The sequence below is a fragment of the Helianthus annuus genome, chromosome 14, assembly GCF_002127325.2.
Source record: "Helianthus annuus cultivar XRQ/B chromosome 14, HanXRQr2.0-SUNRISE, whole genome shotgun sequence".
Taxonomy (NCBI): Eukaryota; Viridiplantae; Streptophyta; class Magnoliopsida; order Asterales; family Asteraceae; genus Helianthus; species Helianthus annuus.
The window spans coordinates 145,686,415-145,712,433 of NC_035446.2; the positions used below are offsets into that span (position 1 = coordinate 145,686,415).

General features: G+C 40.0%; 1 protein-coding gene and 1 long non-coding RNA gene across 2 annotated transcripts; both read left to right on the forward strand.

Annotated features, from left to right (window-relative positions):
* The first annotated feature begins 7,274 nt into the window (after nt 1-7,274).
* On the forward strand, nt 7,275-9,378 carry LOC110906033. The gene is made up of 3 exons (XR_002573603.2): nt 7,275-7,729; nt 8,082-8,173; nt 9,189-9,378. It is a non-coding gene; the product is annotated as an uncharacterized LOC110906033 (long non-coding RNA).
* A 6,812-nt stretch (nt 9,379-16,190) lies between these two features.
* On the forward strand, nt 16,191-25,762 carry LOC118486574 (extensin-like). The gene is made up of 3 exons (XM_035983117.1): nt 16,191-16,463; nt 24,554-25,180; nt 25,274-25,762. Exons 1-3 carry the CDS (start codon nt 16,191-16,193, stop codon nt 25,760-25,762), a joined length of 1,389 nt encoding a protein of 462 aa, XP_035839010.1.
* The last annotated feature ends 257 nt before the right edge of the window (nt 25,763-26,019 follow it).

Genomic DNA, 26,019 nt, shown 5'->3' on the forward strand with positions numbered 1-26,019 from the left:
ATAGTTTCAATCGATCGGACGTTGAATCGTAATAGCGATCGAGTTATTACCCTGATTGCGGCAGCACTTCGTGATTTGTGTGTGTTGTATAGTAGTTGAACTATAACTCAGTGAATATTATGAGTTTTTCCGTCGAACTACCAGCAAAATTCAAGTGCCACTGCCCCCTATTTATAGCTGGAAAATGTACTCCTTCGCGCCACGCGAAAGAGACATGTGTACCCGTCGCGTGGCGCGACGGGTCTACTTACTAGCCTAGGTTGTTTCGTGTCCCAGATAGCCTAGATGAGTTGACAAACAAAACGAATTTTACTTTTCCAGCAAGAATTTTAAGATAATTATCAGCTAGGGTTTACCCCCCTTGAGTTTTAGGGGCCCTGATCCTGATTCCGATTGTTATGAAAATTTTAGGGTTTATGCGGAATTACTTGGGTTTCTCAATTAGGGTTTTCTTAATAGATAATTAATCTACTAAGTATTACTTTTGGTGAGAGTTGTTACATCCTCCTCACCTTAAGAAAAATCTCGTCCTCGAGATTTATTGGAATAAATGAGGATATTTCCGCTTCATTTCTGATTCCAGTTCCCAAGTATATTCTGGTCCTCTCTTTGAATCCCATTTGACTTTGACTAGCACTAGTCGTTTGTGTTTGAGAAATTTGACTTTCTTGTCTTCTATTTGCAGTGGTTTCTCTATGAATTTCAGTTTTTTATTGACCTCCACATCTTGAAGAGGTACTACCAGCGATTCGTCTGATAAACATTTCTTGAGATTGGATACATGAAATACATCATGTACTCCAGCTAGTTCTTCTGGTAGTTGTAAGCGATAAGCAACTGGTCCGATTCGTTGCATTACTGAAAATGGTCATATGTATCTTGGACTTAGTTTTCCTTTCTTACCGAATTGTACTACTCCTTTCCAAGGAGAGACTTTCAAAAGTACTTTGTCTCCTACCTGAAACTCTAGTGGCTTGCGGCGATTGTCTGCATAGCTTTTCTGGCGATCTCGAGCCGTCTTCAGTCTTTCCTTGATTTGAGTTATCTTGTCTGTGGTTTCTTGTACAATTTCTGGACCTGATAACTGGCTTTCTCCTATTTCTGCCCAACAAACTGGAGTTCTGCACTTGCATCCATACAGTGCTTCGAATGGAGCAACTTTGATGCTTGAATGGTAACTATTATTATAGGAGAATTCAATTAAGGGTAAGTGGTTATCCCAATTACCACCAAAATCAATTACACATGCTCGGAGCATGTCTTCCAGGGTTTGTATTGTCCTTTCACTTTGTCCGTCTGTTTGAGGATGATATGCCGTACTTAAATTTAGTCGGGTTCCCATTGCTTCCTGGAAACTAGTCCAGAAATGGGAAGTAAAACGACTATCTCTATCTGATACAATGGAGAGTGGGACTCCATGTAGAGATATTACTTCATCTACGTACAACTTGGCTAGCCTTTCCATGCTAAAGGTTTCCTTCATTGGTAGAAAATGAGCTGATTTGGTTAATCGATCCACAATTACCCAAATTGCATCATTACCTTTTCTGGTCTTGGGTAACTTAGTAACAAAATCCATTGTTATGAGTCCCATTTCCATACAGACATTTCTAACTGTTGTAGTAATCCTGAAGGTTTCTGGTGTTCAGCCTTAACTTGTGAATAAGTAAGACACTTAGATACGTATTCAGCTATATCTTTTTTCATTCCTATCCACCAGAAATTATTCCTTAAATCTTGATACATCTTATTGTTTCCTGGATGTACAGTATACCTAGATTTATGAGCTTCTTCTAAAATTTTATTTCTTAATTCTCCCTCCTTAGGTACCCAAATTCGTTTCTTGTGGAATTTCCAAATTCCATCCTTTCCTTGCTCTAATTCCTTTAGGTAACCTTTCATTCCTTCAGAATCATCCTTGATTGCCGTTTCCTGAACGTTCTGCAATTGTTTCATTAAATCTAATTGTAGATTTAATCTAAGAGCACGAATTCGCCTTTGCTTTTCGTGGTATTTACGACTTAAGGCATCTGCGACTACGTTTGCCTTTCCTTCGTGATATTGAATATCACAGTCGTAATCGCTTAGGATTTCCATCCATATTCGTTGTCTCATATTTAACTCTTTTTGCCCAAATATATACCTTAAACTTTTATGATCTGTATAAACAGTAAACTTACTTCCATACAGATAATGTCTCCAAATCTTAAGGGCAAAGATTATAGCTCCTAATTCTAAGTCGTGCGTCGTGTAATTTTCCTCGTGCTTCTTCAACTGCCTAGAGGCATACGCAATTACCTTCTTGCGTTGCATCAATACACATCCAAATCCTAATTTTGAAGCATCACAATATACTTCAAAATCTTCTGTTCCTTCGGGTAAAGCTAAAATTGGAGCATTTGTCAATCTGTGCTTTAAAATTTTAAAAGCTTCTTCTTGTCTATGTCCCCATTCAAGCTTAACGGCTTTACAGGTTAGCTTAGTCAACGGTACAGCTATCTTAGAGAAATCCTTAATGAATCGTCTGTAATATCCGGCTAAGCCCAGAAAACTTCTTATTTCCATAGCTGTTTGCGGGACCTTCCATTTGGTGATTGCTTCTATTTTAGAAGGATCTACGTGAATTCCTTCGTGATTCACCATGTGACCTAGGAATTGCACTTCCTGCAGCCAGAATTCACACTTTGAGAATTTGGCATAAAGCTTTTCCTTTCTTAACAAAGTTAAGAGTGCATGCAGGTGCTTACAATGTTCTTCCTGACTTTTGGAATAAATAAGTATATCGTCGATGAAAACGATTACAAATTTATCCAAATATGGTTTACAGATTCTATTCATCATGTCCATAAATGCTGCTGGGGCATTTGTTAGTCCAAAGGGCATAACTGTAAACTCATAATGTCCATACCTAGTTCTAAAAGCAGTTTTAGGTATGTCTTCTTCTTGTACCTTTAATTGATGATATCCGGAGCGCAAGTCTATCTTAGAAAAATATCTAGTGCCTTGCAATTGATCGAAAAGATCATCAATCCTAGGTAATGGGTACCGATTCTTAATTGTAACCTTATTTAGTTCCCTATAATCGATACACATTCTCATAGATCCGTCTTTCTTTTTCACAAACAACACTGGTGCTCCCCACGGGGATGAACTAGGTTGTATAAATCCTTTGCTTAGTAATTCGTCTAATTGCTTTTTCAATTCTAGCATTTCGGTGGGTGCTAATCGATATGGTGCCTTGGCTATCGGTGTAGTACCCGGAATTAGATGAATTCTAAACTCTACTTCTCTATCAGGTGGTAACCCAGGTAATTCTTCTGGAAAGACGTCTGGGTATTCTGAAACTATAGGGATGTCCTGGAGTTCCTTACCTTTAGTGTTAATGATTACCGAAATCATATACACCATTTCTTGTTTTCTTGAATAACTAGCCAACTTCATTACTGAAATGAATTTCAGTGGCTTTCGAGGTCTATCTCCTATAATTAAAATTACTTCTCCTGTGGGGGTACGGATTTCTACGGAATTCTTATCATAAAGGATTCGAGCATGGTTGGCTATCAACCAATCCATTCCTAACACTACATCGAATCCGGCTAACTTCATAGGTAACAGGTTTGCAGAAAACTTATGACCTAGAAGTTCTATCTTTCCTTCTTGCAGTACCTTATCTATATTAACAGAATTTCCATCTGCCGTTTCGACTGTAAAGATCTGCCTAAGGGTAGTTAAGGGTAAGTTAAGAGCTTGGCAGAAAGAAGTATTAATAAAACTTTGGTTTGCACCAGCGTCAAATAATACTTTTGCATAAACGTTGTGAACTAAAAACGTACCGGCTATGACGTCAGGAATCAGTTCGGCTTCTTGAGTAGTCAATTGAAATGCTCGGGCGTTCTTCTTGGTTGTTCCTTCAGCTGGTTTGCCTGCGGTTTTAACCAATTTAGGACATTCCGTTTTGTAATGTCCTGTTTCTCCACAGTTATAGCAGACTATGGTTTTCTTTTTGCAATTTTCTTCACTATGTCCCACAGATTTGCAAAAATTGCAGGTAGCATTGCATTTTCCGAAATGTTTTCTTTTGCAATTTCTGCAGAATGGCGGGTTTGAAGATTGCCCTGTTCCTCTTCTTTTAAAACGGTTATTATTACCCGTACGAAATCCTTGGGTAATTTTCTGAGCTAATTCCTTCTTTCGATCTTCTTCTCTTGTGCGTACCAGTTCATCTGTTAGGGTATTTGCTAATTCCATAGCATCGTCAATAGTGCGTGGTCTCGCAGCTTTAACGATGTTACGGGTTTCTCCGATTAATCCCCAAATATAACGGGAAATAAGTACCGATTCTGGCGAAGCCAGGGTAGGTACCACTCTCGCATATTCGAAGAATGTCGAAGTATATCCCCGAAAATCTACGCCTATCATACGATGACTCAGAAACTTGTTGGCCATTTGTTCCTTCTCGTATTCAGGACAGAATTTTCTTTCTACAAGGCTCTTAAATTCTTCCCAATTCATCGCATATGCCACCCTTCTTCCTTTTGCTTGTAGCACTGTGTTCCACCATTCTAGTGCCCCTTCTTTGAACAGATTTGACGCATACATCACTTGATCTTCTTCAGCACATTTACTTATTGCAATTACTGCTTCGGTTTTCTCTAACCAACGCAGTGTTGCAGTTGCCCCTTCATTACCTGCAAATTCTGCTGGTTTACAGGCACTAAATTCTTTGTAAGTGCAACCAGGCGTTGCAGCTTTCATTTTCTTAGGGAGTGGGGCTTGTCGTGGTTCCCGATCATCATGATTGCCGCCTCCATTTATGCTGTTACTGCCGTTATCTTCCGAAGTACGTTTACTAGGGATTAATTGTTGGGGTTCGGCAGGTTTTTGAGCAGCAGCCATAATTTCTGGAATAGCATTGGCTATCCCTTGAGCAACAATGTTCTCAATATCTTGCCTAGTCATATACTGATTTTCCTGATTTTGCTCAGATTGATTTACTTCATTAACTGGTTCATTATTAGCGTTTTCCATCTGCTAATTAGTATGAATTATTAGTATCTAATTGTTGATAACAAATAATCACATAAAATGCATAAAATCTTACAACACACATCTACAACCAAAATTGTCGATTGCCTCGACTTCCATTTTGTTTTATAGATTATATATGCTTCCATACACTCTGTTTATCTTACAATGTTTTATTTCCCATTTTACAGATTTAGATTTTACTACTATTATACAGACACACTTTCCAACCCTCTATCTTTTTGGTCCACTGGCAGTTTCAGTAGCGACGCTCCCTCTCGTCGTACTTCCAGGAGATTTGTTCTCCCATTTCCCGGATCCTATTCCCCGTACCTATCAGTTCTTCACCAAACTGTCGAAGTTCGGCTAAGTTTTCATAGCTCATTGGCGGATTGGGGATAGGCTCTGGATCAAACTGCGGAAGGAAGGAATAAGGACTGTTAATCATATTTTGGAATTACCAGTCATTTGTCCACCATTCTTCCATTTGGCCTAAAGGTCGTGTGTGGATTAGTGGTTCTGGGATAGCTGGTTCTAAGTTTATTGGGAATTGGGTTGTGGCAGGGTAAGAGTAGAGATTATTGTTGACAGGTTCTATGACATCACAATTTGACAGTAGACGGTCTATTTCGTCTTGAAATGTGATCTCCTCGGGTTGTTTAGAGCTCTCTCCGATCTCTATTCCTTTTTGCTTAATATCTTCCCTTATTTCTTTCTCTACAGGTTTGGAACTCTCTCCGGTCTCTATTTCTTTTCCTTTGCTCACAGGGTTTTCTATTTTAGGAAGTTTCCTAGTGGCTGGCTTTCTTCTGCGCACTTTCTCCATCCTACATATCTTCTTCTCTTTTTAGGTTTTGCTTTTTCCAGCGGTGGAGCTTGGAATTCCAGAGGTTCCTCTATGTCAGCAACATATCCAGTAAAGTCGTGGGAGACTTCAATTGGTACTGGGTAGAGGTTGAGATTCTGGAATGCTTCAGATAGCTCACTCATACTGTGTAGCATATATGCAAAATGCACAAAAATGCTAAGTTAAAACTTTGGAACAAAGTTTAACAAATAAACATTGAAGTTTTATTGCACACTACTTTGTACAAAGGATAACAGGAAAGAAAACACACTCGGATTTATTTATTTTTACTGGCTAGTAATTTTTCTACTCGACCAGGCTTATTGATAATTTATAGGTTTGCATTTTCTGCTACGGTAGCTAGCATATAAAGATTTGCCCACTTTTCATCTAAATTGTCTTCCCAAGGTGGGCTATTGCCTAATTCCTGGACTTCTGGATTAAACCTCACTTTCTTGGCTTGGGTTTTCTTTTTCTCTTGACCCTTTCTAAGTATTGAATTTCTTTTCTCTGGGGTAAGAGGATTTTCATAATTTGCCTTACGGACAAAGATCCCTTCTTCTAAATTGGTGTAACACCCTGAAAACGGGTTTGGTAATCATACTCCGTTAATACCAAAAGACGGGTAAAGTACCGTTAGCAGTAAAGATAACCCGGTAAATATTTGGATTTAATAAGAAATCCTAATAATTTAAATACAAGCGAATCAAAGAATTAAGGAATTGAGTTTATAAGAACCCGAGTCAACGGGACTTAAAATAAAACGGGTTTTTAGTTCCCGGAACCCACCAAGTAACTAGGAGTATTAACCTAGTTAGTTAATGTCTTGACAAAATAGAACTAATGTGGTTAAGCTACCCTTTAAATAACCTGTGTAAAGTGAAGGGACTAGACATGGACAATTGAATTAAAGTTTCAATTAAACAAATTAATAAACAAAACACACACATACGTGTGTGTGTGTCTGCGACTTCAACCAGAGCCAAGAAGGGCTCTCTTGCTCAAAACCCTAATCCCTCAAGAATCTCTCAAATTGAGGCCCAAATCAAGAGCCAAATCATTGCATGAACACAAATTCGTGATCACCTAGTCATGGGGATTACAAGGTATGTTAAAAATTATGATTTGGTGATACTTTGAGATTATGATGAATAATCATAATCGAAATTCTGGAATGAATATTGATTCTATGAGTGTTATTATGATTATATCTTGGTTTAGAAACAAACCCTAGTAGAAAATTTGATGAATTGTTGTCAAAACTAGGGATTTGATAATTACCCTATTATGTGCTAAATGGGTTTTTGTATGTTATGATGAACACTCGGATCGGAGTGTTAATTTGATGAATATTGATTGTTATGATATAAGCTCTTGATGTAGTCCATGAACACTAGATATAGAGGGTTGAAATTTGATGTTAATCTTGCTAAAAATGACTAATTACGGACTAGTTAGCAAAAGTGTAGAATGATGCCCATTAGGTGTTTGTTAAAATGCCTAAATGAGAAGTAAAGTGTTGAAATTCAAGTGAAACGCGTAATTGACAAGCTTGACTAATTACATGAGACATGGGATAAAACGGGTTCTAATCATAATGTTGATTTGCCTTAATCGTGCATATTATATGATTAAATGTAGTTGACTTTAGAAAGTCAAACTAACTAGTGATGAAGTCGAATAAGTGGTTTCGGCTAAGAAAATAAGTAAAGTGGTATAGTCGTGATTGTTAATGACTAATCTAACCACCTTGTAAATGATGAACAATAGTTGGCGCTTAAACAAGCTAGGTGAAGCTTGGAGTGAAAGCGGGTCAAACGAGTCAAGCATAGAAGAAAAGCGTAGCTCGGATGCAAGGTAAGTGTAATTTACACACTTATGTAGAATGCTTGTTATTTCGATACTTATGAACGTGAAAACAATAATATTGGAAATTTGGAAAATTGTCAAGTGTTGACTTATGTAAATCATGGTTAAAAAGGATACCCATGGCGTAAGACGAAATGGGTTGAAACTGCAAGAAAAGAGTGTAAAAGAAAAAGGGTATGGTTATAAAACCCGGGATGGGATGATGTACAAATTGGAAATCAAAAACGGTGTTTTTGATTTAAATAGACAATGTGGGCATATAGTCCAAACGGGTCGAATGGTGGTGATAACACCATTTGACAATATCGATTAATGTGGTCGTCAAGTCTTATGTTAACAGGACTAATTAGCAAATCGGATAGTTGCGTCATCATTGATGGTGTGATAATAAAAGCGAGGCATAAATCGGGTCTATTCGTTGATCCGAGCCAGGTACGCATATTTATGTTGTAGTTAAAAATGATATTTTGGTCGAATATTTGGTGAGAGTCCTTCATTGTAAAAGAAGGACCAAAATCGACCAAAACGCCCTTGTAGGCTAAATTGAACAAACAACCCTTAGAGGTTGTTTGGAAACGAGTCTTATGATTAAACAAAAGCTTAGAACGAGTATGAGTAGTGAAAATGAAATTCTTGGGTCGAAAGACTCCTTATGAGTCTTTGCCGTAAAATGATATTCCAAGGGGTATAATTCGGAACACATAGATATCTACTTTAAATCCAACACACAATTAGTTGTGATGGAAGAATACTATATAAGAAATATAGGTTACAATGCTAGAATAGAATAAAAGCAATTGTGAGCCTAAAAGTGCTTAGATACTCTTAATGGGTCAAAATAAGCAATTAAGTGTAAACGGGATTTTATTATATAAGAAACCCGTGGTTTGAGAGCAATATGATAGGAGATATTGATATAATGAACCTCATGATTTTAAAGATCAAATAAGCAAGTTGGTGTGATAAAATCATGAACGGGTCAATATTTGGTAAAAAGGGTAATAAGCTGAAGACTTAAAAGTCTTAAGTTTTGCTAAGCCGAATGTCGGATTTTAACTCCATATGATGGAGGATCAAATTACGATCACGTAGGAAGAAACGGTAGGTCAAACAGACTAACGATTAGAAAGATACGGAAGTTTTCGTGTCATTAAGCGACAAATGGAAAAGGCTGAATACAGGGACCACCGTAACTTACGGTGTCACCGTAAGTTACGGTGGAGTTGAACTCTTTACGGCAGTCTCCCCCTGAGTTACGGTGGGGAAAGTCTTAAACAGAGACCACCGTAACTTACGGTGCCACCGTAAGTTACGGTGGAGGCAAACTTGAAATGCAATGTTTTGGATCAAGAGATTATCCTTGGAATTTCTTTCCATTATCATTTATCTTGATTGGTACCGTTATTTAAAGTATCAAAACTAACTGTTGAGTTGGTTTTGAACACAGGTGTATGCTGAGAGCCCGGATGAAGATCAAGCATCAAACTCAATGAGGAACCGAACACATTTTTGATAAAGCTTCCGCAACGTTGTTGTGTCGTTATTCTAAACGGCGAATTAAATCACATTATGTATATCGCTTAAATTATAAAAGTTTTTAACAAGCCCGTATTTTCATTATAATTGTGATTGTAATTACAAGATTATGAGTTTAAATTATACGAAAAAATGTTAAATAATAACTAGGGTGTTACAAGTTGGTAATCAGAGCTCAAGGTTAGAAGAATAAAGTGTTCGGTTCGAAGCTTGATCGCAAATCCGGTAAGTACAAGTATGTTAATAGTTTAGCATGCTAAAGTGTTGTAAACAACACATAAGGCTATCGTGTGATACATGTTACCCCAATTAAAATGATTGATATAGTTGACGAAAATACGCGCGTTGACGCGTATAGTAGAAAAAGCCTTGTATTATAATACGGGCGATTATTGAAGTTGACGTTACTAACTTTGTGAATGTTTTAATTGAAGGACACTCGCATTTGAAGACGACGAGAGTCAAACGAATTGTGGATATGATGATGGTACGGTCCGAGGTATGATAGGAAGAGCATACTCATCAAGGACCAAAATCGCGTAACGGTCGCGAACAAGACTAATGACAAGAGAAGCCCGTTAGGGCAAGCATTACCAGGTGCACACTTTTAAATTTAATCGTACGAGTCGTTATATGCAACAAACACGTAAGTAATAACGGTTGCATACACATATGATAGAACTTGGAAAACCTGATTTCCAAGAGAAATTTAATAGGAAATGTGTTATTCACAATGATGAATAACAAATGAATAACAAGACTTGTTTATATAGAAACTTGGACAAGAGTGATCATCCAAGTAAATATTCTCAATATAAATCCTATTGAGAAAAGTAATGATCACATCAATGAATGTGAATAAACGTTTATAAAAAGGGACATTGTACATGTTCAAGGAATAAACGACTAAAACTAATAATTGTTAACTAACAATTAAATAAAGTTTTACCAAATGAAACCATAAACATGGAGATAATTTGTAACACCTCGAAAATTCCTGTCCATTAGAATAAAGACACGTGTCATGTGTGACAGACGTGTCAGAGAAACCGGATTTAAATAAAGAGATATGTGGTAGGATTTCTAATAAAAAGGGGCGTCATGTTATTTAAAATACCTCTGAACGACCCAAGGGCGACACGTTATTAAATCACCTCTGAGCGACCCAAATTTTATAAATCCCAAGATCCTTAAAATCAATTGATGATCATCTCATTCGATAACCGGTTGCTCTTGAATAAATAAAGTTTTATCTTTATTAAGGGCCATGGAATTATAGGTTGTTACTACCCCTAAATTTAATAAAATTCTTATGAATAAGAATTGTTATAAGCTTGGCCAATTTCTATAAAATTCCAAGACTCATTTCTTTGAATCTCCGTCAAAATACAAGTCCTTTATTGAGTTGATATGAATAGGAACATGTAAGAAGAAGTAGGACATGCAATGGCTGGCCTTGAAGGTCCCACATCTGAAAAGAAATGCATGTTTCGAGTTTTGTGGTTGCATGGTCAAGACTTAAAAGTTTGCAAACTTTTGTCTTCTGGCCATCGCTTACGGACCGCAAGGCCCTTGGCTTACGGTCCGGAAGCAGGGTACCTGGGAATGTTCCGCATGGATCGGTTACGGACCGCAAAGCCTTAGGCTTACGGTCCGTAAGGTGGGCACCTGAACCATGTTTCAGTAAAGTCGGTTACGAACCGTAACCCCTGTAGCTTACGGTCCGCAAGAGGTCCTTACGGACCGTAAGGCCTCAAGCTTACGGTCCGTAAGACCGTCGCTGGCAGTGAGTTATGGACAGCTGCCTGTCCAATGCATTTAACCGACTTAAAACGTAACATTTCGATTCTATGGGCTTTCTAGGCAGTATATAGACCCATAGGGACATCTGGGATGATCTTGTAACTATCCTAGAGTTGCTTGGCAAGATCCTAAGGCATCTAGTTCACTATATAAAGAGTTCAAGTGTGTTCTTTGAAACTTGCTCATTTGGAACATTTGGCTAAAGACTTTCTGGAGCTCCTCTGGTCACCAACACATTTTCTTAGGCTCTCTAATCCATCTTAGGACTCTTGTAAGTGTCCTTAACCATCTCTAATCCTTTCTAGCTTAGCTAATTAAGTAAAAGTCAAACCGTCGTAATTAAGGTTTGACTTCGTGATTAAGCATAATGTGCTTTGTCTAATCACGAATTAGAGATACCTTTAGGAAGGTAATTAAGTGGGTAACAAACCCTTAAAAGGGTGTTTCCAGATTCCCACTCTAAGCATGCTAATTGTCGAGTCAAAGCTAATTATAAAAAGTCAACAGAATGCTAAATTTCAAATTAACGCATAATTAGCAATGTAGGTTAAATGTAACCTGTTTGAACATTAATATAACTTGGTAATAAGTATAAGAACATGTTCCAACATGTTCAACTCGACAATTTTCTGTTTAGACCCGGTTCGGAACCGAAAGTCGCATAGTTTGACTTTCGCTTTGACTTTCAGTTCTGACCCGTTTTAGTCAAGATTAAAAATACCTTAGAGCTTCTTTTGGACCTATTATCATGTTAGTATATCCTCCTGTGATTGTACAATGTGGTTCATTAGATATCTTGTTCATATGTATGTTTCCGTTAAATGCCCATATGTTGACCATTATGCCCGAATGTCCAAAAATTATAATTTTTGAAAATGTAAAAGGGTAGACAGCTTAGTTACTGAAATATAAAGTTGTCCCCAAAATTTGACATCAGTTTGAGGTCTAGATTAAGAGTTATGCTCGTTAGCGTAATTAGAAGCTTTCTTAATAAGTAATTAGCATATTTAACGCATAACCTATCTAAACCCGAATTTTATACCAAAACTTTATACCCACTATTATATAATAATATTTTGGGAATTTTAAAGATTTTTATTCATTTTTAGGCTGAGCATAACTAGAGGTTCTAAGCTTATTTCGGCTTATGCCGGTTTTACCCTTTACGGTCATAAAATGAGTTTTACATAACCTTTTGACCCCAAACCTTTTCCTACTGATTTGTTATATTAAATATGATATTTTGAGCCTTCTGGAAATATAAAAATATCAGCTTTCCTTTTAAAACCCGGAAATGGCTCCAAATCGCCTTTTTAGGCATTTTTACGACATAGTATATGTCAGAACGAGTTTATATATAAAAGGTCTAATACCTACTGATATATTTTATAAAAATATATATTATAACAGTAGACTAAAGTTGGAAACTCAGATTTTCCGTTTTTACCCTTTTAGCCTATGTAAAAATTACCAAAATGCCCTTATGAGGCGTAAATGGCGTTTAAAAACATTTGGGGCGTATTTGGACATACCTTACTGATATTACAATATATTTGGTGCATATAATCTCAGGAAAACTTGCATATGACTTATATGGTTACTCGTTACGCACTTTCGCGTTCGGATCGGCTTATGTGACTAGTTCACGCATGTTAGCCGAAACGGGTCAAACCATATCATCTAAGTCTCAAAATTCAGAATGTGTTTAGTTTACCCATATTATACAAGTATCCAAGCTTGTAGGGTCTAAATCACATTCCTTCCCGGTTTTCGCATTCCTCGCGATTAAACTATATTTATTCTTCGAAACTAACCGGTCTAAGCTTAGGCTATGTTAAAAGACCCGTTAGGATTCTAATAGGTTATTATAACCTTCGTTCCAGAATAGGAGCCCAGTAAAAGACACGTGCATTTTTGAAATTGTGGTTATACTTGCTCAGGTAAATACTTTTAACTTATTTTCCCTTATACGGGCTTGGGGGTACGGTATATAAAATACCGCTTGGTCGGGCGATTGACCCCATCTCATTAGTAGTTGGGTATTATCAATGGGACCCGTTTAAAAACTTGGTGTTGTTTGTTTTTATGCCTTTGGGAGCTTAATGACCATGTCCCGGATATCCTTGGCATCATTTTTGGCCACGACCTTGACACCCGGGTGTAGGCGTACACCCGGTATTATGTCCATTATTTTTAAGGTATTAACGTTGGCTTCCCGCCGCGGACTTATACCATGTGGTGTGTCATTTAACCTTAAACCCGATACGACTCGGGCGACTGAACGGTTAACAAACATGTAAATCTTTTACAAGTTTAACTCTGTTTAATTATTCCCAAGTTATAAAATGTTTTGTGCCTTGTGCATTTAAAACCAATTTTTAAATATTTTCAAAATGAGTCAGTTAAATTGTATTTACCAGTGCAAACTGACGTATTTTCCCCAAAAAGACTAAGTGCAGGTGCTATACGCAATAGGCTGGTTTCTCCTTAGCATCGTAGAGTCTCGCAAGCTTTTGGGATGCATATATCTGTTGAATAATTTCCTTCTTTTTATTTTCGATCCGCCTGTGGATCTATTTTGACTGGTTGTGATACTTGATATTACAATTAATAGTTGAAATAAATCTAATTTTCATTTGCTTCCGCTGTGCATTATAACTTGTGTTGTTTGACATATGATGATATCAACTACGTCACGTAATCCCCCACCGGGCCCACCGGTGACACGTGGAAATTAGGGGTGTGACAGGTTGGTATCAGAGCCAACACTGAGTGAATTAAACACTAGCCTTTTGTGTTTAATCTCAGTGCACAAATTGCACATTCTTCGAGTTCCAAGTCTAGACATTGAACATAGGACAAACTCTGAATTGTTTTATTTTTTAGTCTTTTATTATATTGTTGTTGTTGTCTGATTATCGTATGCAGGTCGTCATGCCACCCAGATTCCTTCGCGGTAGAGGCAAAGGACCCGAGTCAGGTCATGATCACGAGGCCGGGCCGTCGCATCGACGTACTCCTTCCATCACCATGAGCACCAGCCCGCAAGAGCCATGGAGGCTCTATATTGAACCTGGAAGGCGATCAGTATCCCTTAGCTCCTCTCCTTCGTACCAACACTCATTTAGGCCCCATTCAGAAAACGAGCCCAACAACCAGCCGCCAGCTTTCATACCTTTACAGAGATCCAACTCTCATCATTCTTTTGGCGACCCAACACCCGTTTTCCAAAGCCGATTTAACCCGGCTAACCTTCTGCCAGAACCCGTGGGTTTTAACCCACTTGGACCGGAAGACCACTTTTCAGGGGAAAACGACATGGATGAGGATACTGACCCCGTGGAGCCTGCATCAGGAACGCCGAATCATCCCATTGAGATCTCAGATGGGTCATCATTCCATGGATCGCCATACCGCGGACCGGACAGTTTTATGGAGAAATTCAATCAGTATGATTGGTATTTCACCCCGTCTGAGCACTCGCATCACGAGCAGCAACAGGATCCTTCGGTGGGTCATCAATTTGTGGCAGTCACGCCGCCGCCACCACCACCAGTAGAGCAGCAGCCGCCTCCGGAGCCACCGAGGCGAAGAAGGTCAAACGCACGGATGTCCGTGCGAGGTGGAGTTTGGATTAGTACTCCCCAGCCATCAAGTGGCAGCCATTATCCGCCACTTCAGGAGGAAGAAGACCCATATAATGGTGGTCCGTCAAGCCCTATACCAGATGTCAACTCAGTACCTGTGGTACCACCCTTGGGTTTCGATAACCCGATTCCTGCGTATGCTGGGTCAGCAGCATACAACCCATTTGAGCAGTCGGCGCACACCCACTACAACTACAACTACGGTTATGCGGAGGTAGATCCGTACCAAGTAGCTCGGGACTACAATGCCCTTCATCCTGAAGGACCATATGGAGGGCCATGGACTGCTGGTTACCCGACTTATGGGTACCAGCATCAGCCACCTCCTCCACCAGTGTATCAGCCGCCACAGCCACAGATTCAGCAGGAAGTCCTTGAGAGGTTAAACCAAGTTGAACAAGAAGTTCGTGAAGACCGCAGAGAGCGGCAAGGTTTCTTCAAAGGGCTGTCAGACTTGCTTAAGGGGAAGTCGAAGAGGAGGGGTCATTGAAAACCCTGATTATTTTATTTATGTTGTCATTCAGTCCCTGCGTGGACTTGTTATTCCAGTATTCAGCTCCTGCGTGAGCATATGGTTTGTATTCCGCTCCTGCGTGAGCAAGTTTGGTTAGTTAACCCCTGCGTGGGTTTGTTCTTGTTTCCCGCCCCTGCGTGGGCATTTTTATTTATTTTTAGTAGAAGTCCCGTTTGGGCAATTGTTGTACTGTTTTAAAACAATTGGTGAGATGTTTTAATTAAGTTTTTCATTTTATTGCATGCATAAATTATGAAAATAAATGAAATATTTAAAAAGGATCTGCCATTATAATTAATTGGTAAAATCTAAAGTGAACCAAGACCTAGCTTTATAAAACAAGGCCAAGATGGTAGTTCCATAATTAAGTTAAGATCCATAATTAACATCTCAATTTAGGACTATTCTGCGTTAATTACTAAAAGAATCTTAGAGGTAAAACCTAGCCTTTGTGTTATTCAAACCTGGCCAAGATGGTATAACCCACATAATAGATTCCAATTATTAACATCTAGTATGTTAATGCGCTTGGCAAACTGTGAATCAGTAAAGTCACACAGGCCATGTATATTTGGGTTAATTTTAAATTCCCTTAAAATTATTTAACCACTTCTTTGAAAGTGAAGTGCCTGTGGGCAATAATTAAATGTCCTCCGTGACTAAGGACAGTGGTAGCTCATGACTCCCTGTTAATTAATGGTAGCGAACTATGATTCGACCTAAAACACCTAGATACTGTAAAATCTTGGTTATTAAATATCTTAACTGTCTTTGTGACTAGGCCTTATGTGCTAATAATAAAGTATTATAGGATTATAACAACATCCTAATGTTTTAATAAATTAACCTAAAATGGCAATTTAAAACCTTGGTTAATAAAACATAAAATACTATAAAGAGCCTTTAAGTGAAAATCTTGTCTATTAATTATATGTAGCGTTGAAGCTACATGACCAGATCAGAGGAAGCCAATAGCCATCCGGTTGAGAACCGTGATGATGCAAAGTTCTTAGTGACCAGTGCCGAATTAAAAGCAATTGTGAATGAAGCAGTTGAGAAAGCCTTAGCGCGACAGTACAGTGAGTACAGTGAAACCCACAGTAGAAATCTGTCTGCACCACATGCGAAACCAAAGAATCATTCTGAGATTCGCAACAAGCCGCCACCTACTCCTCCCAAACCTAAGAAAGATGAGAATCGTCATTCCTCAAATGAAAACAGTGTTCACCCCAAGAAGCTTGTGGTTGATGAAGCCCCACGTGCTAAGGGTTGCACGTATAAGTATTTTGTGTCATGTAAACCTCGAGAGTTTACAGGGGAAAAAGGGGCAGTTGACTGTATGACATGGCTTGATGAGATTGAGACAGTGGTAGACATCAGTGGATGTGCTGAGAGGGATATGGTTAAGTTTGCATCCCAGTCTTTCAAAGGTGAGGCGCTAGCCTGGTGGGGAGCATTGATCCAGGCTTCTGGAAAAGCTACCCTGTACAGTATGTCTTGGGAGCAGTTTGTTGCTCTTATCAAGGAAAACTACTGCCCTCAGCATGAGGTTGAGCGTATTGAATCCGATTTCCTATCCTTGGTTATGAAGAACCTTGATTGCCAAGCATACCTCACCAGTTTCAACACCCTATCCAGATTGGTTCCTTATCTGGTAACTCCTGAACCAAAAAGGATCGCGCGTTTTATTGGGGGTTTGGCCCTAGAGATCAAGGCCAGTGTGAAGGCCTCGCGACCTGTTACATTCCGATCTGTCACCGACTTGTCTCTGTCTCTCACTCAGGATGCAGCGAGACAGAGAGCTTTGAGAAATGTAGAGTCTGACAAGAGGAAACGTGAAGATGATAATTCACGTAGATCGAGCAAGAAACATAGGGGAAACCATGACGGTAAGAAGGGCTCTGAGACCAGGAGGGACGAGCATCGGTCGGGCGATAAGCCCAAGTGCAAGACATGTCAAAAGCACCACTTTGGAAGGTGCAGGTTTGAACAGAAATCCCAGTCTAAGATGTGTGGGATATGCAAGTCTTTTGAACACCGGACTCTTGAATGCAAGAAGTTAAAGGATGCAACTTGTTTCAGTTGCAATGAGAAGGGGCACATCAAGACTAACTGCCCGAAGAATGCCAAGAAGGCAGAAGAAGGAAAGAAGACCAATGCCAGGGTCTTTCAAATGAATGTTCAAGAAGCCATCCAGAACGATAACGTCATAACTGGTACGTTTCTCATTAATGACGTTTTCGCAAGAGTATTATTTGATTCTGGCGCAGATAAGTCTTTTGTGGATAGTAAATTCTGTGAGTTGTTAGGATTGCCTGTTAAAACCCTTAGTGCTAAGTATGAGGTAGAGTTAGCAGATGGTACCTTAGAAACAGTCTCGACTGTGTTAGATGGATGTGCCATATCCATTAGGAACCACTCTTTTCCTCTATCCCTGCTACCCTTCAAATTAGCCGGTTTCGATGTAGTATTGGGCATGGATTGGTTATCGCATAACCAAGCCCAGATTGTATGCAGTAGAAGGCAAGTAATAATCAAGACTCCATCTGGTGAATCTCTCACCATTCAAGGAGATACGCGTCATGGATTGCCTAAGCAGATGTCTATGCTCAAGGCGTCCCAATGTTTGAAGAATGGTTATGTCGTCTATATGGCACAAGTAACCATTGATGAGCAAAAGCCCAAGATTGAAGATATCCCCGTTATATCCGAATACCCTAAGTCTTTCCAGAAGAACTGCCTGGTTTGCCACCAGACAGGCAAGTGGAATTCAAAATTGATATCGTTCCTGGAGCTACACCTATTGCTAGAGCGCCTTATAGGCTAGCACCAACGGAGATGAAGGAATTGAGAACGCAGCTAGATGATTTGCTAGCCAAAGGTTTCATTAGACCTAGTTCGTCTCCTTGGGGAGCACCGATTTTATTCGTCAAGAAGAAAGATGGTTCGATGCGTCTATGTATCGATTACCGAGAACTCAACAAAGTTACCATTAAGACTAGGTATCCTCTACCCAGGATCGACGATCTATTCGATCAACTTCAAGGGGCAAGCTACTTCTCCAAGATCGACCTGAGATCGGGATATCATCAGTTGAAGGTTAAGGAAGAAGACGTGCACAAGACTGCATTTAGGACTCGTTATGGCCACTACGAGTTCCTAGTAATGCCGTTCGGACTCACAAACGCACCTGCCGCATTCATGGATCTCATGAATCGCGTTTGCAAGCCTTATTTGGATAAATTTGTTATCGTCTTCATCGATGACATTCTCATTTATTCCAAGAGTAAAACTGATCACGAGAAACACCTCCGCAGTATTCTGAAGCTGCTTCATCAAGAAAGGCTATATGCAAAGTTTTCCAAATGTGAGTTTTGGTTGAGAGAAGTCCAATTTCTTGGACATGTGGTCAGTGAGCGTGGTATTCAAGTGGATCCCGCTAAAGTTGAAGCTGTCATGAATTGGCAGGAGCCAAAGACGCCTACGGAAATCCGCAGTTTCCTAGGTTTAGCTGGATACTACAGGAGATTCATCGAAAATTTCTCAAGAATTGCAGCACCCCTAACTTTGCTGACTCGCAAGAATAGCAAGTTCAATTGGGGACCTAAGCAGCAAGAGTCATTCGATACTTTGAAGCAGAAATTAAGTAACGCTCCTGTGTTAACGTTACCTGATGGAATTGATGAATTTGTGGTCTATTGTGATGCATCACACACCGGGATGGGTTGTGTGTTGATGCAGAAAGGCAAGGTCATTGCCTACGCTTCGCGACAATTAAAAGTGCACGAGAAGAATTGCACCACTCATGATTTGGAATTGGGTGCCGTTGTATTTGCACTAAAATTGTGGAGGCACTATTTGTATGGCACTAAATGTGTGATCTATTCTGATCACAAAAGCCTTCAGCACCTGTTCAACCAGAAAGAATTAAACATGAGGCAGCGACGTTGGATGGAAACTCTAAATGACTATGATTGTGAAATAAGATACCATCCCGGCAAGGCCAATGTAGTCGCAGATGCCCTAAGCAGGAAGGAAAGGATAAAGCCAATCAGAATCAATGCCAAAAGCATTGAGGTCAGGAATAGTCTGCATAAAAGGTTGTTAGTTGCACAGAAGGAAGCAGTGCTAGAAGCTAACTACCCTAATGAGAAGCTAGGAGTGACTAAAGAACAGTTATCCTATGGCAAAGACGGAATCCTGAGGTTGAATGGAAGAATATGGGTTCCTATTTTTGGAGGTCTTCGTGACGTCATCCTAAAGGAAGCCCACAGTTCCAAATATTCCGTCCATCCTGGAGCGGACAAGATGTATCAGGATGTAAAGACAAATTACTGGTGGACAGGCTTGAAAAAGTCTATAGCCACCCATGTGGCTAAATGTCTGACGTGCGCTCAAGTTAAAGCTGAGCATCAGAAACCGTCAGGTTTGCTGCAACAGCCTGAGATTCCCACCTGGAAATGGGAAATGGTAACAATGGATTTCATTACCAAGTTGCCTAAGACGCCGAAAGGAAATGACACTATTTGGGTGATAGTTGATCGACTGACTAAGTCAGCTCATTTCCTACCCATTAGAGAAACTTTTAGTTCTGACATGCTAGCCCAACTGTACGTGGATAAGATAGTAGCCCTGCATGGCGTACCAGTATCCATCATCTCTGATAGGGATACCAGATATACATCTCACTTCTGGAAAAGTTTCCAAAGGTCACTGGGTACGCAGCTAAATTTTAGTACAGCTTATCATCCTCAGACGGATGGGCAAAGTGAGCGTACTATTCAAACCCTGGAGGACATGCTTCGAGCATGCGTGATTGACTTAGGCGGAAGTTGGGATAGACACCTGCCTCTGATCGAGTTCTCATACAATAATAGCTACCACACCAGCATTAAGGCCACGCCTTTTGAGGCACTATATGGTAGGAAGTGCAGAACACCCATTTGTTGGGCAGAGGTAGGAGACGTTCAAGTATCAGGACCTGAATTAGTCCTGGAGACGACTGACAAAGTTACTCAAATTACTGAGCACCTAAAAGCTGCCCGTGATAGGCAAAGAAGCTATGCCGATGGTAAGCGAAAGTCCCTCAAGTTTGAGGTTGGCGATAAGGTTTTGCTCAAGGTATCACCTTGGAAAGGGGTAATGAGATTTGGCAAGAAAGGTAAGTTAAGCCCAAGATACATTGGACCATTCGAGATCATCGAATGTATAGGATCAGTGGCTTATAAGTTGAACTTACCCGAAGTGCTTAGTGGTATTCACAGTGTGTTCCACATCTGCAATTTGAAGAAATGTCTGGCTAATGAATCGCTAGTCATACCGCATACAGATGTGCATATTGATGAAAGCTTGAAGTTTATAGAAAAACCTGTGTCGATTGAGGACCGATAGGTAAAGAAGCTTCGAAGGAAGCACGTACCCATTGTCAAGGTTAAATGGGAGGGCCGCAGAGGTCCTGATTATACGTGGGAGTTAGAATCCACGATGAAGGAGAAATACCCTCAATTATTTCAGTAAATCTCGAGGTCGAGATTTCTTTTAAGGGGTGAGGATGTAACACCTCGAAAATTCCTGTCCATTAGAATAAAGACACGTGTCATGTGTGACAGACGTGTCAGAGAAACCGGATTTAAATAAAGAGATATGTGGTAGGATTTCTAATAAAAAGGGGCGTCATGTTATTTAAAATACCTCTGAACGACCCAAGGGCGACACGTTATTAAATCACCTCTGAGCGACCCAAATTTTATAAATCCCAAGATCCTTAAAATCAATTGATGATCATCTCATTCGATAACCGGTTGCTCTTGAATAAATAAAGTTTTATCTTTATTAAGGGCCATGGAATTATAGGTTGTTACTACCCCTAAATTTAATAAAATTCTTATGAATAAGAATTGTTATAAGCTTGGCCAATTTCTATAAAATTCCAAGACTCATTTCTTTGAATCTCCGTCAAAATACAAGTCCTTTATTGAGTTGATATGAATAGGAACATGTAAGAAGAAGTAGGACATGCAATGGCTGGCCTTGAAGGTCCCACATCTGAAAAGAAATGCATGTTTCGAGTTTTGTGGTTGCATGGTCAAGACTTAAAAGTTTGCAAACTTTTGTCTTCTGGCCATCGCTTACGGACCGCAAGGCCCTTGGCTTACGGTCCGTAAGCAGGGTACCTGGGAATGTTCCGCATGGATCGGTTACGGACCGCAAAGCCTTAGGCTTACGGTCCGTAAGGTGGGCACCTGAACCATGTTTCAGTAAAGTCGGTTACGGACCGTAACCCCTGTAGCTTACGGTCCGCAAGAGGTCCTTACGGACCGTAAGGCCTCAAGCTTACGGTCCGTAAGACCGTCGCTGGCAGTGAGTTTTGGACAGCTGCCTGTCCAATGCATTTAACCGACTTTAAAACGTAACATTTCGATTCTATGGGCTTTCTAGGCAGTATATAGACCCATAGGGACATCTGGGATGATCTTGTAACTATCCTAGAGTTGCTTGGCAAGATCCTAAGGCATCTAGTTCACTATATAAAGAGTTCAAGTGTGTTCTTTGAAACTTGCTCATTTGGAACATTTGGCTAAAGACTTTCTGGAGCTCCTCTGGTCACCAACACATTTTCTTAGGCTCTCTAATCCATCTTAGGACTCTTGTAAGTGTCCTTAACCATCTCTAATCCTTTCTAGCTTAGCTAATTAAGTAAAAGTCAAACCGTCGTAATTAAGGTTTGACTTCGTGATTAAGCATAATGTGCTTTGTCTAATCACGAATTAGAGATACCTTTAGGAAGGTAATTAAGTGGGTAACAAACCCTTAAAAGGGTGTTTCCAGATTCCCACTCTAAGCATGCTAATTGTCGAGTCAAAGCTAATTATAAAAGTCAACAGAATGCTAAATTTCAAATTAAACGCATAATTAGCAATGTAGGTTGAATGTAACCTGTTTGAACATTAATATAACTTGGTAATAAGTATAAGAACATGTTCCAACATGTTCAACTCGACAATTTTCTGTTTAGACCCGGTTCGGAACCGAAAGTCGCATAGTTTGACTTTCGCTTTGACTTTCAGTTCTGACCCGTTTTAGTCAAGATTAAAAATACCTTAGAGCTTCTTTTGGACCTATTATCATGTTAGTATATCCTCCTGTGATTGTACAATGTGGTTCATTAGATATCTTGTTCATATGCATGTTTCCGTTAAATGCCCATATGTTGACCATTATGCCCGAATGTCCAAAAATTATAATTTTTGAAAATGTAAAAGGGTAGACACCTTAGTTACTGAAATATAAAGTTGTCCCCAAAATTTGACATCAGTTTGAGGTCTAGATTAAGAGTTATGCTCGTTAGCGTAATTAGAAGCTTTCTTAATAAGTAATTAGCATATTTAACGCATAACCTATCTAAACCCGAATTTTATACCAAAACTTTATACCCACTATTATATAATAATATTTTGGGAATTTTAAAGATTTTTATTCATTTTTAGGCTGAGCATAACTAGAGGTTCTAAGCTTATTTCGGCTTATGCCGGTTTTACCCTTTACGGTCATAAAATGAGTTTTACATAACCTTTTGACCCCAAACCTTTTCCTACTGATTTGTTATATTAAATATGATATTTTGAGCCTTCTGGAAATATAAAATATCAGCTTTCCTTTTAAAACCCGGAAATGGCTCCAAATCGCCTTTTTAGGCATTTTTTACGACATAGTATATGTCAGAACGAGTTTATATATAAAAGGTCTAATACCTACTGATATATTTTATAAAAATATATATTATAACAGTAGACTAAAGTTGGAAACTCAGATTTTCCGTTTTTACCCTTTTAGCCTATGTAAAAATTACCAAAATGCCCTTATGAGGCGTAAATGGCGTTTAAAAACATTTGGGGCGTATTTGGACATACCTTACTGATATTACAATATATTTGGTGCATATAATCTCAGGAAAACTTGCATATGACTTATATGGTTACTCGTTACGCACTTTCGCGTTCGGATCGGCTTATGTGACTAGTTCACGCATGTTAGCCGAAACGGGTCAAACCATATCATCTAAGTCTCAAAAATTCAGAATGTGTTTAGTTTACCCATATTATACAAGTATCCAAGCTTGTAGGGTCTAAATCACATTCCTTCCCGGTTTTCGCATTCCTCGCGATTAAACTATATTTATTCTTCGAAACTAACCGTCTAAGCTTAGGCTATGTTAAAAGACCCGTTAGGATTCTAATAGGTTATTATAACCTTCGTTCCAGAATAGGAGCCCAGTAAAAGACACGTGCATTTTTGAAATTGTGGTTATACTTGCTCAGGTAAATACTTTTAACTTATTTTCCCTTATACGGGCTTGGGGGTACGGTATATAAAATACCGCTTGGTCGGGCGATTGACCCCATCTCATTAGTAGTTGGGTATTATCAATGGGACCCGTTTAAAAACTTGGTGTTGTTTGTTTTTATGCCTTTGGGAGCTTAATGACCATGTCCCGGATATCCTTGGCATCATTTTTGGCCACGGACCTTGGACACCCGGGTGTAGGCGTACACCCGGTATTATGTCCATTAATTTTAAAGGTATTAACGTTGGCTTCCCGCCGCGGACTTATACCATGTGGTGTGTCATTTAACCTTAAACCCGATACGACTCGGGCGACTGAACGGTTAACAAACATGTAAATCTTTTACAAGTTTAACTCTGTTTAATTATTCCCAAGTTATAAAATGTTTTGTGCCTTGTGCATTTAAAACCAATTTTTAAATATTTTCAAAATGAGTCAGTTAAATTGTATTTACCAGTGCAAACTGACGTATTTCCCCAAAAAGACTAAGTGCAGGTGCATATACGCAATAGGCTGGTTTCTCCTTAGCATCGTAGAGTCTCGCAAGCTTTTGGGATGCATATATCTGTTGAATAATTTCCTTCTTTTTATTTTCGATCCGCCTGTGGATCTATTTTGACTGGTTTGTGATACTTGATATTACAATTAATAGTTGAAATAAATCTAATTTTCATTTGCTTCCGCTGTGCATTATAACTTTGTGTTGTTTGACATATGATGATATCAACTACGTCACGTAATCCCCCACCGGGCCCCACCGGTGACACGTGGAAATTAGGGGTGTTGACAGGTTGGTATCAGAGCCAACACTGAGTGAATTAAACACTAGCCTTTTGTGTTTAATCTCAGTGCACAAATTGCACATTCTTCGAGTTCCAAGTCTAGACATTGAACATAGGACAAACTCTGAATTGGTTTATTTTTTAGTCTTTATTATATTGTTGTTGTTGTCTGATTATCGTATGCAGGTCGTCATGCCACCCAGATTCCTTCGCGGTAGAGGCAAAGGACCCGAGTCAGGTCATGATCACGAGGCCGGGCCGTCGCATCGACGTACTCCTTCCATCACCATGAGCACCAGCCCGCAAGAGCCATGGAGGCTCTATATTGAACCTGGAAGGCGATCAGTATCCCTTAGCTCCTCTCCTTCGTACCAACACTCATTTAGGCCCCATTCAGAAAACGAGCCCAACAACCAGCCGCCAGCTTTCATACCTTTACAGAGATCCAACTCTCATCATTCTTTTGGCGACCCAACACCCGTTTTCCAAAGCCGATTTAACCCGGCTAACCTTCTGCCAGAACCCGTGGGTTTTAACCCACTTGGACCGGAAGACCACTTTTCAGGGGAAAACGACATGGATGAGGATACTGACCCCGTGGAGCCTGCATCAGGAACGCCGAATCATCCCATTGAGATCTCAGATGGGTCATCATTCCATGGATCGCCATACCGCGGACCGGACAGTTTTATGGAGAAATTCAATCAGTATGATTGGTATTTCACCCCGTCTGAGCACTCGCATCACGAGCAGCAACAGGATCCTTCGGTGGGTCATCAATTTGTGGCAGTCACGCCGCCGCCACCACCACCAGTAGAGCAGCAGCCGCCTCCGGAGCCACCGAGGCGAAGAAGGTCAAACGCACGGATGTCCGTGCGAGGTGGAGTTTGGATTAGTACTCCCCAGCCATCAAGTGGCAGCCATTATCCGCCACTTCAGGAGGAAGAAGACCCATATAATGGTGGTCCGTCAAGCCCTATACCAGATGTCAACTCAGTACCTGTGGTACCACCCTTGGGTTTCGATAACCCGATTCCTGCGTATGCTGGGTCAGCAGCATACAACCCATTTGAGCAGTCGGCGCACACCCACTACAACTACAACTACGGTTATGCGGAGGTAGATCCGTACCAAGTAGCTCGGGACTACAATGCCCTTCATCCTGAAGGACCATATGGAGGGCCATGGACTGCTGGTTACCCGACTTATGGGTACCAGCATCAGCCACCTCCTCCACCAGTGTATCAGCCGCCACAGCCACAGATTCAGCAGGAAGTCCTTGAGAGGTTAAACCAAGTTGAACAAGAAGTTCGTGAAGACCGCAGAGAGCGGCAAGGTTTCTTCAAAGGGCTGTCAGACTTGCTTAAGGGGAAGTCGAAGAGGAGGGGTCATTGAAAACCCTGATTATTTTATTTATGTTGTCATTCAGTCCCTGCGTGGACTTGTTATTCCAGTATTCAGCTCCTGCGTGAGCATATGGTTTGTATTCCGCTCCTGCGTGAGCAAGTTTGGTTAGTTAACCCCTGCGTGGGTTTGTTCTTGTTTCCCGCCCCTGCGTGGGCATTTTTATTTATTTTTAGTAGAAGTCCCGTTTGGGCAATTGTTGTACTGTTTTAAAACAATTGGTGAGATGTTTTAATTAAGTTTTTCAT